The 16,936-nt window shown below is 55.1% G+C and overlaps 1 protein-coding gene across 4 annotated transcripts in view; it reads left to right on the top strand.

Moving 5' to 3' along the window:
* Positions 1–958: 958 nt before the first annotated feature.
* IPPK (inositol-pentakisphosphate 2-kinase) overlaps positions 959–16,936 on the top strand; it is a 41,978-nt gene continuing 26,000 nt past the window's right edge. For 2 of the 4 annotated variants that reach the window (XM_019808410.2, XM_019808413.2), the window contains exons 1-6: positions 960–1,188; positions 7,205–7,252; positions 8,846–8,941; positions 10,925–10,991; positions 12,516–12,637; positions 14,089–14,178. In XM_019808410.2, the coding sequence (XP_019663969.1) occupies positions 1,108–1,188; positions 7,205–7,252; positions 8,846–8,941; positions 10,925–10,991; positions 12,516–12,637; positions 14,089–14,178 (504 nt within the window). In that variant the 5' untranslated portion in view covers positions 960–1,107. Of the gene's footprint in view, positions 1,189–7,204; positions 7,253–8,845; positions 8,942–10,924; positions 10,992–12,515; positions 12,638–14,088; positions 14,179–16,936 lie in introns of all 4 variants that reach the window. The other 2 variants (XM_034647378.1, XM_002927691.4) reach the window with 2 other exon arrangements.

Here is a 16,936-nt window from a genome sequence, read left to right as displayed (position 1 = left end):
TTGGGAAATGTTTTTGTAAGTGTAATGTTTATACAGATTTATCCATTTATTTGAGAGAGTTCGCAAGCGCCGGCGCAGGGGTGGGGGAGGGGGACAGGAGGAGAAGCAGGGTCCCCGCTGAGCAGAGCCCAGGGGACCTCAATCCCACATGGACATCATGACGCGAGCCCGAAATCAGGAGCTGGATGTTCGACCCACTGAGCCACCCACCCAGGTGCCCCCAAATCGTCATGTTTATTTTTAAATGTTAAAGTATTCCTTTGAATTTCACATTTACAACACGGTAGACATCGACACAAACAACCCACATTAACAAAAGGTTTCTGAGGCCCTCAGTCATTTTTAGGACTGCAGCTCTAGAAGGCGGCATCGCGGCGCCCGGAGGAGGGGCTCGCCACTAACCCGAGCCTCGTGCTCAAGGCTCCATGAAACCTACTCGTCAGGAGCCACGCTTCCAGCTGCAGGAAGTGCGGAGGACAATGCTTCCACCTCATGGGACTGCTGGGGTGGTTCTGCGCCAGGTAACGAGCAACCACCCCGTGCGAGATGACTCACATCCCACTTCACAGAAAAGGAAGCGGGGCTCAGAGACGCCAAATGCCTTGCGGGCCTTCCACGACTGAGCAGTTCGACGCTCACGGACCACCGTAACCTCCAGCCTGCCTGGACACCCGTTCCTTAATTTGCGGGCCCGCCCGGCAGCCCCCTCCCCATCTCCCTGCCCGCCGGATCTCTAGTCCCCGCCAGAACAGTCGTGGGCGCCGAGCAGCCGCCGGCTCCTCCCGCTTGCCTCACTTCCGGCGCCCGGCCGGAAACCTCCTTTCCGGTTCTCAAATCCGCGCTCCGGAAGTGAGTCACCGTGCCAGCACCCAAGATGGCCTCCTGTCCATCAGCCGCGGTAGTCAAGGGAGGAGAAGCGGGCGCAAACCCGGAAGTTGCCCGGTTCAGCCATGGCAGCCACCGGGGGCGTGGCTTCCGGCGGCTAGAGCTTGGGAGTCGGGGCAGCAGGGTCGAGCGGAGGCCGTGGCTGACAGGCGCTCCTCCCCCGACGGCAGCGGCTGGTGCCCAGGCGGACCCGCGGCCCCCAACTCGCGGCCGCTCCGGGGGATGGACGAGGGGAAGATGGATGAGAATGAATGGGGGTACCACGGTGAAGGCAACAAGAGCCTAGTGGTGGCCCACGCGCAGGTGAGCGGCGGAAGGTCGGCGCGGTCCCGGGCCCTCACCCTGCCCCCGGGGAGTTCCGCGATTCCCCAGCAACATTCCCTCCCAGGGTCGGTTCCACGACCCGCCGGCACCCCCTCCCCCGCGCGGGGTAGTTCCGCGTCCCCCGTTTTCCCGTCCCCTCGGGTCAGTTCCTCGTCCCCCTAGTGTCACCCCTTCCCCCAGGTCAGGGCCGCGTCCTCACAACACCCCCCCCTCCCCGCCCCGGCCGCGCGCGGTGCCACCTCCGACTGCCCAGCCGCGAGAGGCCGCCCCGGGAGTAGCCGGAACCCGCATGGGGGCCCGGGCAACTCTGGAGGAAGCAGCGAAGTGCCGGGGATGCTGTTACCTCCCGAGACGCACGGAATTGCTGTGCTCCTTGCAGCTGCTGTTAATAATGGAGCCTTGCCCAGGGGTTCTCCAGAATCTTTTAGAATTTAAAGGGTTTCTCTTTCTTAATTCAGTGAGGGACCGGAGTTTCAGAAAGTGCAATAAGGACTCGCAAGGGAGTGAACCCAGGAAGAGGAGCTTGTGGATTTGTGTGAAGCCCCAAACCTCTGACTTTTTGCTGATACAATCAGGCTGGAATGTCGTGGGCAGGGGAGGAGCCCTAGGTGTCACCAAGGGGTTAAGTGTTGGGGAGTTGGAGTCACACAGCTGGGCACCATCCCAGTTCTACCATGGCCTGGCCCAGGCGCACTTTCTGCATTTGCAAAGGGGAACTAGGAACAGAATCTCCTTTGTGGACTTTCTAGAAGGATGAGGTGAGCAGGTGTGGGTGAGTGAACACTGTCATTCCCTTTGGACTCTGGTGAGTGCTGACCCAGTCCAACAGATCCTACCAGCGGTGCCCTGCTCTGGTTTCTGTGGTAGGGGAAGCTGCAGTCACCCAGGTGGCCCCTGTGATCTGCCTTTGCATGTTGTTACCCATTAGCACCGTCAGGAAGCTGAAGGTTAAGATTGTTTAGATGAATAATGGGCAAGGCTTATCCTAAAGCTGTTCTTTGCGCGGTCTCCTGGGCCTCTGTGGTGTTTGAGGGTGGTGTGGAGCACGGGATATTCCAGCATGGGTCCCTCTGTGGTTGTGGGGTTATTGTGGTGATCCCTGAACCCTTCCACAGAAGAAATGCTCCTGTTCCAGTTGCTGAGTACGATGGGTGGTGTATCTTAGTGTCGCGTAAGGCTAAGGCTTCCTTTCGAGTGGGGCTAGTTACTGAGTTTCAGGAGCGTCAGACGGAGGAGCAGGTTCTAGACTCGGAGTAAAAGAACACGAGGCTGGAAGCTGGGAGGCCTCGGGTGACCCCCCTCCCCCGGTAGCCCCGCCCTCACCCTGGCTCTTAAGGCTTGTGTTTCCTTTCCCTTTTCTACTCAGCCATCCGGCTGTCCTGGACCTGTGCCCTTCATGCTTATTTTACGTCTAAATTTGTTCTGCTACGCTCATGCCTGCGTCCTGGTTGTTAGCTCCTCGTCGCAAGTAGTCTTGTGGTGAAACGTTCCCACCAAGCGACGTTTCTGACCGTGCCTCTTGAATGTGGAGAGGCCTTTGTGCTTTGCCTGGGCCTTGAGGCGTGGAAAGGAGGGTAGAGGCCAGGAGGCAGTGTTTCCGGCCCCGCTGTGCCGAGGAGAGGGCGCGTGCGCAGGGGACGGTGCTCCTGCCTCCTTCGGTCCAAGGGGGAGGGCAGCTTTGCCGGGGTTCTTGCAGGTCAGGGGACTGTCACTTTCCCATTCAACTTTAAAAACTGAACGTCCTTAAAAAGTGCCAAGGCCGTTTTCCCTCCTGTCCAGCATCAGGACATGGGGTGCCTTCAGGCAGCCAGCCAGTCCTGAGGCTCAGGATCTGCACTGAAGGAACATGGGGTGACAGGCTGCCACGAGGGCTGGCAGGTTGGGAGCCTTTGAGGAGCGCAGGACTTGTAGACTGTGGGGCCTGGGTGTGAAGGAGCCAAGTGCAGGCTCTGGAGGGCTGGGCGGTGTGAGACCCGAGGGTAGGCCAGTTCCTGACAGGGTGCCATATGCTTCCCGGTGGCCCCTCCATGCCACGGTGGGCCAGGGGTCCCGTATCTGCCACCTTGGGCCTGGCGCTCAGCACCCCTGGGTCCAGTGCTGACCTTTGTGCTGCTCGGAGGCTGTGGCCTGCCCAGCTTTGTACCCGGTGGGACTCCAGTCACCCACCCCACGGAGGGGTCCCGGGCAAGGGCATCTCCCCGGTGGGCGTGCCTGGTCCTCCACTGCTGCAGCCCAAAGACACTGTGGCTCTTCTGGCTGCCAGTTGCACTTGCGCTCGCGCTGAGCTATGCTCAAGCCTGTGGCTGCTGTCACGCGTGCTGCCACGTGGGATTTCTCTCTCTGCTTCTCCGTCTGCACTCACCTCCTTACCTTCTCGTCTCAGTGGCTTTGGTTCTGCCCTGTGCTGGGAAGGTTGCTGCGCGTGTGGCTTGTCACTCTGTCTCTGAAGTGTCCCCAGCAGTGGGAGCGAGCTGCCCTCCATCCTGCTCCCCTCACCTGGGGGTCATCACGCTCAGCTCCAGGGATGCCTTCCTCCCTGCTGACAGGTAAACACGAAAGGCCTGCCAACAAGGATCTTCTGCAAAAGCGTGAGGGAAGCAGCTCGTTTCTGCCTTCTCAGGTTTTATAGCCTTTCTAAGATTCTGAGGGGGGTCAGAGCCTTTACCTCTGCTGTTGTTTTGATGGCCTGGGTGTCTGGGTCCTGAAGATGCGAGGTTCGGGCAGTCAGGAGCCGTCGGACTCCTTCTCTTCTCGTCTTGGGTTCAGGGTTCTGGTTCGTAGATTGTACATAATGGAGGTGCTGCAGCAGATGATGGTGGTTCTGATCTGGACTTGTTTTTGTGTTTTTGTTTTTGAATATGGCATCTTCCCAAGCCCTGGGCCACTCCATTCTTTAATTATCTGCGGAATCTAGCTTAAGGAATCTTAACTTTTTGTCGTCTCTAGTATTTTTTTTTTTTTTTTTTAACAAGTAGCTTATTTTCTATTTGGAATTTTTCACGGTGCTCATCCAAGTCGATACAGCTGATGCGGTTCTTTCTCGGGGAGGCCTCACCAGAGAGCTCTGCTCGTGGCCCTGCCTGTAATTGTTCCCAGGATCACCTGTAGTCAGTCACATGTTACGATTCGTTATCCAGCCCCGACCCGGATGAGCTGAGCTCTGCCGTCCTGGTGTGCGGGCTGTGCCCGCCTGGGCCTGGTCTCCCAAGGTGGCTCGGTGGCTTCCCCGTCTGCGTGCGCTTCCTCCTCAGTCCGGACAGCAGTTGCCCTGTTGACCAGCGACGTCTGCCAGGTTTCTGTGTCTCCTGCAGAAGGACGAGACTGCAGCACGGGCGCACCTGCCTCGCTGTGTGTGGATGCCTGAGCGGGGCTGGGGGCCTTGAAGGCTCCCTGCAGACCTCGTGCTTCTCTAGGACCCTGCGCTGTGTGTTCCGTGCAGTTGGGGTTTGTCTTAAAAGTCCTTCGACTTCTCTTCTGGCTGTCGGATTTTCCTTCCCTTCAGGGACCACCGAGTGCCCCTTCTGCTCCAGCCCCTAGATGTCTGGCCCCCAGATTTCAGCCGGGCTGACGCCTCCATGGTCTTGCCCCCCGCCTCCCTGCTTGAATCTTTGACTGCATTATTCCTGTGGCAGCTGTGGGTACAGACCAGGCAGCCGGAGTTTGGGAAAAAAAATGTCCTGCCTGACGCAGGCCCCTGCTGTGCCCACACGCCCCTCCTGTCTGGCCTCCCTGTGGTGTGCTGACTGCCCCCTGTGACATGGCTTGCTGCTGTCTGCTCTATGTGGGGCTGTCAGCCCAGCACCTGTCCCGGCCCTCGGCCCGCATGCCCTCACCACTCTGTGGGCAGGGGTTCTGTCACTGGTGTTCTTACGGACTAGGCTGTGGCTGGGCCTCATGAGCAGAAGGGCTGGGGCACCGGGGGCAGCACCCCGAGGGGTGAGTCTTTCTGTTGCGTTTCTCTCCCTTTCCCTTGGAGGATGTTGCCTGGTCCCCAGTGCCTTTCAGTCTTCCCAGTGTGTCCTGGGCCTGAGGCGGTGCACCTGCTGGTTCCCTCAGGTGCAGAGCGACCCTCCCCCCATCTGTGCCAGGAGGCCCTGGAGCCTTGATTCCACTTGTTGGTTCCCTCCTTCTGGCTTCTCATGGACAGCTGTCCCTCATTGTGGTGTTTTTATGGTCTTTCATTCTCATTTGATCCTAATTACTGTTTGCTGTCTCAGCCCAAAACCAGAATATTGGAGGGAAGAAAGTGAAAAGCCCCCAATATTTTCCCACTAAGAGAATAATTTTTGTCACCACTTTGTGTACTTGCTTCCATTTTACGGTTTTATTGGGTTCTTGGGAATCCTACCTGTCCGTTTTTGTTTTCTGCTTTTTTCTCAACCTCAAGTGTCAACGTGTAGAAAATCCTTTGCCCCCGTATTGAAGGCTGCAGAGTCCTTGGGCAGCTGGAGTCCCCTTTCTGTGCGGTCAGATATTCACGTGGCTGTGGCATTAGGGCTGGCTATGCTGAGGCGGGTTCTCTGTGGGTCACAGGCGTGTCTCCCAGGCTGCTTGGCACACGACATGCCCCCCACCCCCAGCCTGGGACCTTCGAAGCAGCGAATGCTTCTGTTCCTCTTTCTTTATTAAAGATTTTATTTATTTATTTGGCAGAGAGACAGCAAGAGAGGGAACAGAAGCAGGGGGAGTGGGAGAGGAAGAAGCAGGCTCATAGCGGAGGAGGGAGCCCGATGTGGGGCTCGATCCCAGGGTCCTGGGATCATGCCCTGAGCCCGAGGCAGACGCTTAACGACTGAGCCACCCAGGTGCCCCTTCTGTTCCTTTTGTAACTGGCAAGTTGTGCCCTTTGGTGTGGGCTTTGAGATGGTTTAATGTGTGTGTGTGTGTCATGCCTCCCTTCGCTGACTTTTTCAGCTTGTGAAAATCCTAGACCCTCTCGTAGTGTCCTGGAGAGCATGAACGGTGGGGCCCCCACCTCAGTTCCCTGCAAGCTACCCTGCGTCAGGCTGCAGGGCCTCCCCAAGGTGTCCTTTGCTCTCCACTTTCCCGACCTTTTGTGTTGGACGGACATTAAGAAGTTGTCCCAGTTGTTACTCCCTGGAGACACTGTCATTGGTGATGAGTCCTTTCAGACTTTCATACAAACCAAGGGTGTACATACGTTATTTAAAACTTATTTTATGAACTTTATTTTTTACTTTTTTAAAGATTTTATTTATTAGAGAATGAGAGAGAGAGCACGAGAGGAGGGGTGGTTAGAGGGAGAAGCAGACTCCCCACTGAGCAGGGAGCCCGATGCGGGACTTGATCCTGGGGCTCTAGGATCATCACCGGAGCCTAAGGCGTTCGCTTAACCAACTGAGCCACCAGGTGCCCTCTTTTATGAACTTTTAAAAATGAAGTGTGACAAACCTACAGAAACATGCCTGGATCGTAAGTGTTTATGTAGCTTGGTTATCACAGAGCGCATAGACCCGCAATCCTGTGACCAGCCCCTTCTAGAACGTTCCTCAGGGGCACGTACCTGCGGGGTGGTTGCCAGGCCTTGCTCTTACGAGCTTTTGAACTTGACATGAACGGAGCTGTACCCATATGCGCGTGCACGGGTACGTTTAAACCCCCTTTTGTGCCTTTCCTCGCTCCTCCATGGATGACGACTGCACCTCTGCGTCTGTGAACATCGGTCTTAGTTTCTGGCGCTCCGCAGCGTGGACGGCGTGCTGCCGTGTTCAGCCACGGTGCTGTTGTTGGCCCCTTGGGTTGTTTCCATTTTACCTGGAATTAGGAACCACTAGCCTGTCTGGAGCAGCTGCAGTCTCCTGTGCACCGCGGTTGTTTCTGTAAGATCGATTCCTGGGAACGAGCTGGCTGGGCCAGAGGCGTCCGGTTTTCCTGGCTGCCCCGGGACCCAGGCCTCGTCCGCCTCCCCATAACCACCCTCTTGTCCCCAGGCTTGGGGTGGGCACTGACCAGACTTTGTTTCATTTCCCGATAGCGTTGTGTGGTGCTGCGTTTCCTGAAGTTCCCTCCAAGCAGGAAGAAGGTAAGATTGATGGGCTTGCCACCCCGTCATTAAAACAATTATTTAAGAAAACTTGGTTTTTTTTCCTAATGCAGAAGTATTAGTGCTAATTGTAGCAATTTAAATATGACACAGCATTGGGTGCAGAAAGTGGGGTGTCTGTAGTTCCTGCAGGGCCAGCGCTTTGACCTGCCTGGGTCACTTTGGGACCCCTGGGAAGGTCTTGGGTGCTGAGCCAGGAGCGGGCAGAGAGCCCTGCTTGTGGCCAGGACACCCAGGGCCAGGGCTCAGCTTCGCCACCCTGCTGGCTCGGTTTCCCCATCTGTGGGACCATAGCTGTGACAGGTGAGTTGGTGCCGCTGGTGGACGATGGCACAAGTCACAGCAGGCCCGGTTTTGTTTGCTGAGTCACCCAAGCACGTGGACATGCTCAGCGAGCTGCCCCCCAGTGGCAGTGTCTGTCTCCCTCCAGCTGGGGAGCGGCTGTGGTGTTCGTCCGGGGGTGATTAAAAAGAGCAGGCAGGGGCCATGGGTCCTGCCCCACAGTGGGGGCGAGGTGGGTGGAAGGGGCCCCGGACAGAATGCGGGAGACGAGTCTGCGCCCTTCCTGGTCGGGAGCCCTCACCAGGGGCAGGTGAGGTGGATGGCTGTGGAAATGAAGGGCCCTGCAGAAGAACACAGGGGGACCGAGGGATAAAGCTGGGGGGCCTAGGACGGTGTGGTCAGCGTGGAGGAAGGTGGCCCCGGGCGGGAGGGCGTTTGCTGCCTCAGCTGCTGCGAGAGGCGTGCAGGGCGTTGTGGTTCCACCAAATGGAAGCTGGAGCCTTCTGCAGGCAGCTTGCAGCACCCCTGCCCCCGAGCAGTCTGCAGCGCCTGGAAAGGCCACGTTCTCTGGATGCCTCTGTCAGCGTTCCCTGCTCAGACTCACCAAGGCAGCGTCTTCTGAGGCAACAGTTTGCCTTTATTTTATGAACGGTACGGCGTGACACTGGCCGTGTGAGTGGTGGGGAGTTGCGTGGGGTCGTTCTGTTGACAAGAGCTTTCTGTCAGGAACTCTGTGGCCACAGCTGTCGGTGCCCCTGGGAGCGCTCCGGCTTTTCCGTCGGGCATTGTTCCCACGCAGGCTGCGGTCTGTGAGTGGTACGGGGCGTGGGGGGCCCCTCAGTTCGGGACCTTCTGAGAGCCTGCAGCCTGCTGGCCCGAGAGCCCTGCTGTCTGCCCTCGGACTTGCCGCCCTGGGCCAGAGTGAGGGGACTCAGGGCTGGTTTCCTTTCTCCCCCAAATCTCACAGTCTGTTGGGTTAAGAGCCTCCGACGGGGGTGGAAATAGTCTCCATTTGGATGCTGAGGCCCAAAATCAAAATAGCTGGTGATTTTTGGCTGGGAAAGATTTTCAAAGTCTCATTGGTTAGGTGCGTGTCCTGGGTGGGAGGAGGGCAGGGGGTGTGGGGGTGCAGGACGGGAGCTCCGGTGGGTCTGGCGGTCTCCGTGGTGAGGCTCCCCTTCCCCTGAGGCCCGGGCACCTGGTGTGTGTGTGTGGCCACAACACGGCAGCCCTCCATGGTGCCAGTCGCTGCCCTGGTCATTGAGGCCTCCCTGTGCTTCTCTTTTACAGACCTCAGAAGAAATATTTCAACACCTACAGAACATAGTGGACTTCAGCAAAAATGTCATGAAAGAGTTTTTGGGGGAGAACTATGTCCATTGTGGGGTAAGTGACTTTGATTTACACAGTCTGAATTCACAGGCACATTTCGTGTCAGTAATACCAGCTTCTTGACTGTAGTTTGGACCTTTGCGCTTCCTGACAGCCCTTGTGTTCTGGTTTCCAAGTGCTTCTCTCCAGGGTTACACGGGAGGCATGGAGCTGGTAGTCCTAGTCCCATTTTCTAGCTGAGAAACGTGAGGCTCAGAGAGACCACATGAGGTCCCCAGCTGTCCAGTTGAATTGTGAAGGCCAGAAACCCACGGCTGTGGGAGCCCCGCGTCTCTGACCGGCCTGGATGGTGTCTCAGCAAATGCAGCCGTGCCGACTGCCAGCTTTCTCCTTGAGGAGAGGACATTTTTCTGCTTCGCAGCACTTGGAGGTTGTTCTAGATCTTTCTCCCAGGAGGGGCCTATAGTGCGGTGGGGAGCTCAGGGTCCCAGCTGACGGTGGTCTGGCAGGTGGGAATGGCATCAGGATGTACCCCCAGGGTCCAGGATGCACTCTGGCTCCAGGTGGCGTTGTGTTTGTCCGCAGTGGGTAGGCCTCTGGGCAAATGAGGTGAGCCCACAAGGTCACATCCCGGGAATATCCACCCCACTGACACACGTCCTCTGCATGAAGACACTGCCAAAGTGAAACACAACCTGCTTTTTCTTTCTTGGACCTGGGCCCTGGCGTGGTTGAAATGCAGGAACGTGACGTCTCTGGTCTGCACAAGGCCACGTTCAGGCAAAACCAGCATGTGTAGACAGCGACTGCTGACACCAGTTGGTGAAGGAGGGGGTGGAGTCCTGGCGAGAGCCTTTCCCTCCCCTGTGTCCTGGGACAAGACATAGGCAGGCCCGCGGGAGTGAGGCCCAGACAGAGCGACAGGCACACCCATCATGCCGGGTTTGGGGACTGGTCTGGGCCTGTCTGCGGGGGCGCTGGAGGTTAGGAAACAGGGAAGAGGCTGTTTCCCTGGTGCCTTCAGATCTTTCATCTTAGAACTGCGGGGCCTGAGACACTGATGGCATTTTAGAAGTGTTGCCTTGCTTTTGTGGACCTAGTTCTCCCAAGGCGAATGCCCCTGGGGCAGCCTTGACTTCCCCTTCGAACTTGATGTAATGAGAAGTGAGGGATGCTGTTCTCCTGGGGGAGCGTCTGGAAGACTGTGGACATGCTGCTCACCTGCCAGCCCTCCAGGCTGGTGGCTGTTCATCCTTCTCTGCAGCTGTCCCCGCACCCCTTCGAGGGCAGGTCCCGTCAGCAGGGACACGGGTGTGGCTACGCCGTCCATGTTACACTTCCGGGAGAGGAATTCTGTGGTCTTAACTGTGGTTCTTCCTAAGTTAATAATTTGTGTAGGTGCTGGCCGCCTGCCCTGCTCACGACTGCTGTCCTTCCGTCCGTCCGTCCATCCGTCCGTCAGGCAGGATGGCATGGTTCACGCTGGTTCAGGAGTCTGAATCAAGGGTTGGTAAATGTAGTCAAGAGTTAAGGATGCCTAAAATAGAACTCATCGTAAAATTGGGAATTTAAGGTTGTTTAAAGAAATGCAGTTCTACTTTTTACCTTGGTGACTGATGTAGGCAAGGGGGCTGACGGGCGCTGTGCTGAGAGCAGCTGAGGCACCTGTGGCTCCGGGTGGATCCCATCTGCTCCCGCGCTCCCATCTTGGCGGGATTTCTTCTCGCACTGGGTGAGCACCGGACGGTGTGGGAGCCGAGGCGCAGGCGTGGTGACCGACGCGGAAGCCGGTGCTCTGAGGAGGGCCTGTCGCTTTGTGCGCAGAAACCTTCGTGTGTGTTTGATCTGGTTGCGTCCTCAAAACAACGGAGCAGCTTTTATTCCTAAAGCAACATCCTGAGTAATTTTTTTTTTAACGTAAAATATACATAAGATGAAATCTGCCGTTTTCACCGTTTTGAGTGTGCGGTTGTGTGGCGTTAAGCTGCGTTCACCCTGTTGCGCGGCGCACTGAGTGTTTCATATTTGTTCTTGCAGGAGGTGGTTCAGCTGCCTTTAGATTTCGTGCAACAGCTTTGTTTAAAGATACAGTCTGAAAGACCAGGTAAGACATCGAGCTTGCAGATTCTGTTGGCGATGTAAGTATTCCGTTTGGAAAACGTTCGACGCATTGCTCATGTCAGGTCGATGTAGTTTTCAGCGGTTCTGCTGCCGGAAACTTAATTCTGAGCTGGAAGTGCTTGGGGTGCGTGACTACGGTTCTGGACGTCAGATACTCTCTTCCCTGTGGAGAGCGTCTGAGCCATGAAATGCATTCAGGACCGAAGGGGAGCTGGCGTAGCGCAGACTTAGGGTGGGGAGGGCGGCTGCGGCGGTCCAGCAGACTGGGGCAGCCCGGGTGCCCTGGGGACTGTCGCCCAGGAGCGGGAACGCACCTGCGTGCTCATTGTCCTGCAGGCAGTGGACAGACGAGAATCGCAGTGGGTGACGGCCTCTCCACCGCCTCCGCGCCTTCCTGCACTTGCTTGTGGCAGCAGTGACGCTGAGCCCACGAGAGCTTGTCCTTTCAGCCAGAGACCGGATGTGGTGTCCGTGGGGGCAGGTGGCCCTTCCGTGATTCGGAAATAGAAAGCAAGCAGGACAGTTGTGCCCCGGAGCCTCTCGTGTGGGGTGCTGTGCGGAGCAGGGCTCTGGTGGGGAAAGAGGCCACTGACGCACCCCAGCAGGACTGGGTCTCAGCTGTTCCTCCCAGATGAGGGCAGACCGGTGCTTTCTCTGGGCGCTCTGCGTCATTTTGTTTTATAATTATCCATTAAACATATCCGATGTGGCAGTCGTGAGAGCTGTCCCTCACTGTAGTTATGCCTTGTTACCGCCCTCATGACGTGCATGGAGGAATGCTGACTCCCCCGGGGCCCGGAGGCTGCGTCCTGTGTGGCTCCTGGGCCCCGCGTCTGGTGGGTGGACCCAGGAAGCAGCTGTTGGAGGGCTCTGAGGGAACTCCTCGCTCAAGGAGCCAAGGGAGTTGGCAGACATGGGGGAGGTCCCCAAGACCACCCCCACTTCTGGCAGTGCTTACACAGTTGGGGGCCCCCCCCAATGACCTTGGGTCTGATGATTTGCTAGAAGGACCTGAACTCCCCGTTATCCTCATGGCTAAGGCTTCTCGCACTGAGGGACGCAGATGACACCCAGACCAGGGGAGAGGCTCTGGGGCACGTCTGAGAGACACCTGCCTGAGCTCCTGGGCGGTTTCTCCACTGGACCTGTGCGCCCCTGCTTGCTTCTCCTGGTGACGAGGTGTGACCACACAGAGGATGAGTGCCAGCCCAGGGTGCGGCTGGGGCACATAGACACAGCTGGCCGCCGCTCTGGCGGCGGAGCCGGTTCCACAGGGCCCAGACCCCCGCCGTGAATCACAGTGTTACACTCGCGTGACCCAGAGTCCCCAGATAAACACAAACACTCCTTAGGCAGGACCTCCCGAGGCTTGGAGGGGCTCTCAGAGGTCGGAGGCCACTGCCTCTCTTGGGCAGGGCTGAGCCTTCCCCTGCAGGAGTCCACGTGTTGCCATTGGTCATCTTGTCTGTCCTGTGCTGATTCTCAGGTCTTTTCTTGGCTCTTTCAGAATCTCGCTGTGACAAGGACCTGGACACTCTCAGTGGCTATGCCCTGTGCCTTCCCAATTTGGCCAGACTTCAGACCTACCATTTTGCAGAGCACCGGCCGATTCTGTGTGTAGAGATCAAGGTGAACTTGCATCGGGGGGAAGATGTGGGGGAAGGAGAACGAGGGTCTGTGAGTCTTCTGCCTGGAGCGCACTTTGCAGCAGAAGCTCCTGGGGTCCCCATGCTGGGCCTTACGGCCCCTTCCTGGCCCCCAACTCCCCTTGATTCACCTTGCTTCCTGCTCCTCCGTGTCTGTCACCAGCATCTTTCTGCTCTGGGTCCCCCCACTGGACAGACCCTCAGCTTTAGGCCCGTTCCTGGTGCTGGCACGTGGAGCTGGCAGGGGGCCGCCGCAGAAGGAATTGTGTTGGGTCCTGCCTTCCCTGTTTTCCTGGGAGGATGCTGCTCGCCAGGCCCCCTCCTCACCTCCTTCCAAGCCGTGCCCCTTGGCTGCTTGGTGACACCACAGTGCGCTCCAGGAGCTCAGTTCCCGTGGTGCCCGTCTGATGGGTGGTGCTCTCTTCCTTTGCTTCCTACTCGGGAGAGATCTCCGCAGAGGCCCAGAGTCTGTGCGACTTTCAGAGCCCTGGTTTGTCCCCCTGGTGGAGGAGGGCCAGGGCCTGGCTTTAGCTCTGCTGCCTGCTGTGCCCATGTCCCCCTCAGGAAACCTCCCAGATGTCCCAGGCCATTGTCTGTCTCCTTCCTCCAAATCTCTGTGGCAGTGTTTTCTGGGTCACCCCGTGGCCCTGAGCACTCACACCCCCAGGTGCTCTGTGTGGACTGACGTCCTGCTTGCCCAACCGGAGGGTGAGTGTCGCACATCTCAGACAACAGGCAGTATGGTCTTGAGCCCCGACACTGTAGTTTTAAAAGGCAGCAGATGGGGGCGCCTGGGTGGCTCAGTCGATTAAGCGTCCAACTCTTGGTTTCGGCTCAGGTCATGATCTTGGGGTCATGAGATTGAGCCCTTTGTCGGGCACCGACCGTGCTGGGTGTGGAGCCTGCTTACGATCTCTCTCTCCCTCTCCCCCGTCCCTCTGTCCCCTGCTCACATGTGTGCGTGGTCTCTCTCTCTCTCTCTCTCTCAAAAAATAAACAAAAATAAATAAAAGGCAGCAGGTGTTCTGGGAGCCTAACAGCTGTTAGATGGGCCTTCTTGGTCACTTCTTGTCCAGGGAAATGAGGTTCTGTTTCTTGGAGCTGGGAGCTGGGGTACACCCACTCCTCGAGGCTCTCCTGTCGCATCCTGTCACAGAAGAAAGGCCAAGCTGCCCTGGGTTATGCTTGGTCTAGTCCGTGACGGAGGCACCCCTGGTTTTCCCCAGTGAGAGCTCTGGCCTCGGACTCCGTAGCGGGCAGGATTGGGTGTGACGTGCTGAGGGAGGGCCCGTTCCCGCCGGGGCTGCGGATTAAAGCAACTCTGGGGGACGTAAAATCTCACCGATTCTCCTGGGTATCACGCTCCGTTATCTCCTGGAAGGTATGGGATTGGTCCCTAAACATTCTTTTCTCCCTTACTTGCTGATTTTGCAGCCCAAATGCGGGTTTATTCCTTTGTCCGGTGACGTGACGCACGAGGCGAAGCGCCGGGTGTGCCGCTACTGCATGCACCAGCACCTCAAGGTAAGGCCGGCGGGGGCGTCTGCAGGTCGCCCGCTGGAGTGTCCAATTCGGTGGAGTTTAGTAAATTCGCATGACGGTCCTACCGTCATCCTCAAATCCCAGAAGCATTTTGTCACCTCACAAAGAATCCTGACCCCGTTAGCAGTCAGTCCCCAGTCTCCTATCCGGCCAGCCCCTGGCAGCCACCTGCCCCTGTGGATTTGCCTCTTCTGGACGTTTCCTGCAAATGGAATCCTGCAGCCTGTGGCCTCTTTGTGACTCGCCTCCTCCCTGAGCATCACGGTTTTGAGGTTTTATCCATGCTGTAGCGTGGTCGACCGCTCTCGTACTGAATGGGAACGTCTTGTCCATTCATTCATCTCTTGACAGACATGTGGGTCATTGCTGCCTGTTGGCCGTTGAGAGTAGTGTTGCTGTGAACGTGCACGTACCCGTGCTTGTTTGAGTCACTGCTTTCCGTTCTCTTGGGCTGAGTCCTAGGAGTGGACTTGCTGGGTCTTCGAGAAATTGTGTTTAATTTTTTGAGCAAAACAAGCTCTTTCCACAGCTGTCACACCATTCTGTATTCCCACCAGCCACGCGTGAGGTCTGATCGCTCCACATCTTCGCCAGCACTTGCTGTTGTCCCTGTTTGTGATTATAGGGGACCCTCGGGGGCATGAAGTGGCCCCTCACTGGGGTTTTCATCCGCGTTTCCCTGTCGGTTCGTGATGTTGCAGATTTTGTCACCGGCTCATAGGCCATTTGTATGTTTTCTTTTGAGATATCTCGGTTCAAGTCCTTTGCCCATTTTTGAATTGGGTTATTTTTTGTTGTTGAGTTTTAGGGGTTCTGTATATATTTTGGGTATTAATCCTTTATGAGATATGTGATTAGCAATATCTTCTCCCATTCTGTTATCTTTTCACTCTGTCAGTAGTGCCCTCTGATGCACATTTTTAATTTTACTGAAGTTTAGTTTGTCTCTTTCTTTTATTGCCTGTGCTATGGTGTCATAGCTAAGAAATCATTGCCCAAATCAAGGTCATGAAGGTTTTCCCCTATGTTTTTGATCCATTTTATGTTAATTTTTGTATTCGAAGGGAGATAGGGGTCCAATTTCTTTTGCGTTTAATTCCAGTTTCCCCAGCGCCATTGGTTGAAAGGACTGTCCTCTCTCCAGGGAATGGTCTTGGCTCCCTTTCCGAAGATCTTGTGGCTGTGAATGTGGTGGTTTCTGTCCAGGCTCTGTGTTCTGTTCCATCGGCCTATATGTCTGTCCTTATGCCAGGATGGCCCTTTTTTTGATTCTGTAGCTTTGCAGTCAGTTTTGAAATCAGGAAGTTTGAGTCCTCCAGCTTTGTTCTTCCTTTTCGTGTTTTGGCTTTTTGGGACTCCTTATAGTTACATATGAATTTGGGGATTGGATTTTTCATTTCTGCAAAAAAAGATTATTGGGATTTTGACAGAAATTGCAGGAATGTGTAGGTCACTTTGGGTAGTACTGCCATCTTAACAGTATTACGAGTTACAATCCATGAACACAGGCCGCCTTTCCACTTACTTATGACTTTGAAAATATCTTTCAGCAACATTTATAGCCTTCGGGGTGCAAGTGTTTTACCACTTTGGTTAAAATTTATTTCTGGATATTCTTTCAGGATATTATAATATGATTATAAATGGAATTCTTTAATTTTCTTCTCAGACTGTTTATTGCTGGCGTATAGAAACAAAACTAAATTTTTTTGAAGATTTTATCCACTAGAGAGAGAGAGAGAGAGAACGAGCGGGGGGGAGGGGCAGCGTGAGAGCGAGAAGCAGACTCCCTGCTGAGCTCAATCTCAGGACCTTGCGGTTTTGACCAGAGCGGAAGGTAACCTACGGAGCCCCCTAGGCGCCCAAAACACAACTGACTTTTGTATGTTGATCTTGTACCCTGCAGCTTTGCGGCTTTCTTGTAGAGTCTTTGGAATTTTCTACATACAGGATCATGCCATCTGTGAATAGAGTTTTATTTCTTCCCTCAAGAAACCAGCTGGGCGTTCTCATGGGATCCACGAATTGCAAATCAATCTGGGAGGTGTCGCCACCTTAATAGGAGTCGTGTTCTGTGGACACAGGATGTTTTTCCATTTATTTAGGATTTTAATTTCATTCAGTGCTATTTTATAGTTTTCAGTGTGTCAGTCTTATACTTCTTTTGTTAAATTTATCCCTAAGTGTTTTATTATTTTGGATGCTGTTGTAAGTGGTATTTTTCTTTTCATTTTCAGGTTGTTTATTGCATAGAAATAGAATTGATTTTTTAAATATATATTTTTAGTTGTGGTGAAACACACATAACATAAAGCTTACCATCTTAACCATTAAGTTACGTTGTTGTGCAACTGTCAGCACCATCCATCTCCAGAACTTTTCCTCAGCCCCACCTGAAACTCTGTCCACATAAACCACTCCACGCTGAACTTTCCTCAGCTCCCGGCAGCCACCAGCCTCGTTTCTGCCTCCGTGACTTCACTGCCGTCGCTCCTCACAGAAATGGAATTATACAGGATTTGTCCTGTGACTGACTCATTTCACTTATGTTCTCAAGGTTCATCCATGTTGTGAAGTATGTCAGAATTTCCTTCCTTTTTAAGACTGAGTAATAAGCTGCTGAATATATATACCACATTTTTTTTTTTAAAAGATTTATTTATTTTATTTATTAGAGAGAGACAGCCAGCGAGAGAGGGAACACAAGCAGGGGGAGTGGGAGAGGAAGAAGCAGGCTCCT

Source organism: Ailuropoda melanoleuca, chromosome 17 (assembly GCF_002007445.2).
Source record: "Ailuropoda melanoleuca isolate Jingjing chromosome 17, ASM200744v2, whole genome shotgun sequence".
NCBI lineage: Eukaryota > Metazoa > Chordata > Mammalia > Carnivora > Ursidae > Ailuropoda > Ailuropoda melanoleuca.
This window is presented reverse-complemented; position numbering and strand designations above follow the sequence as displayed.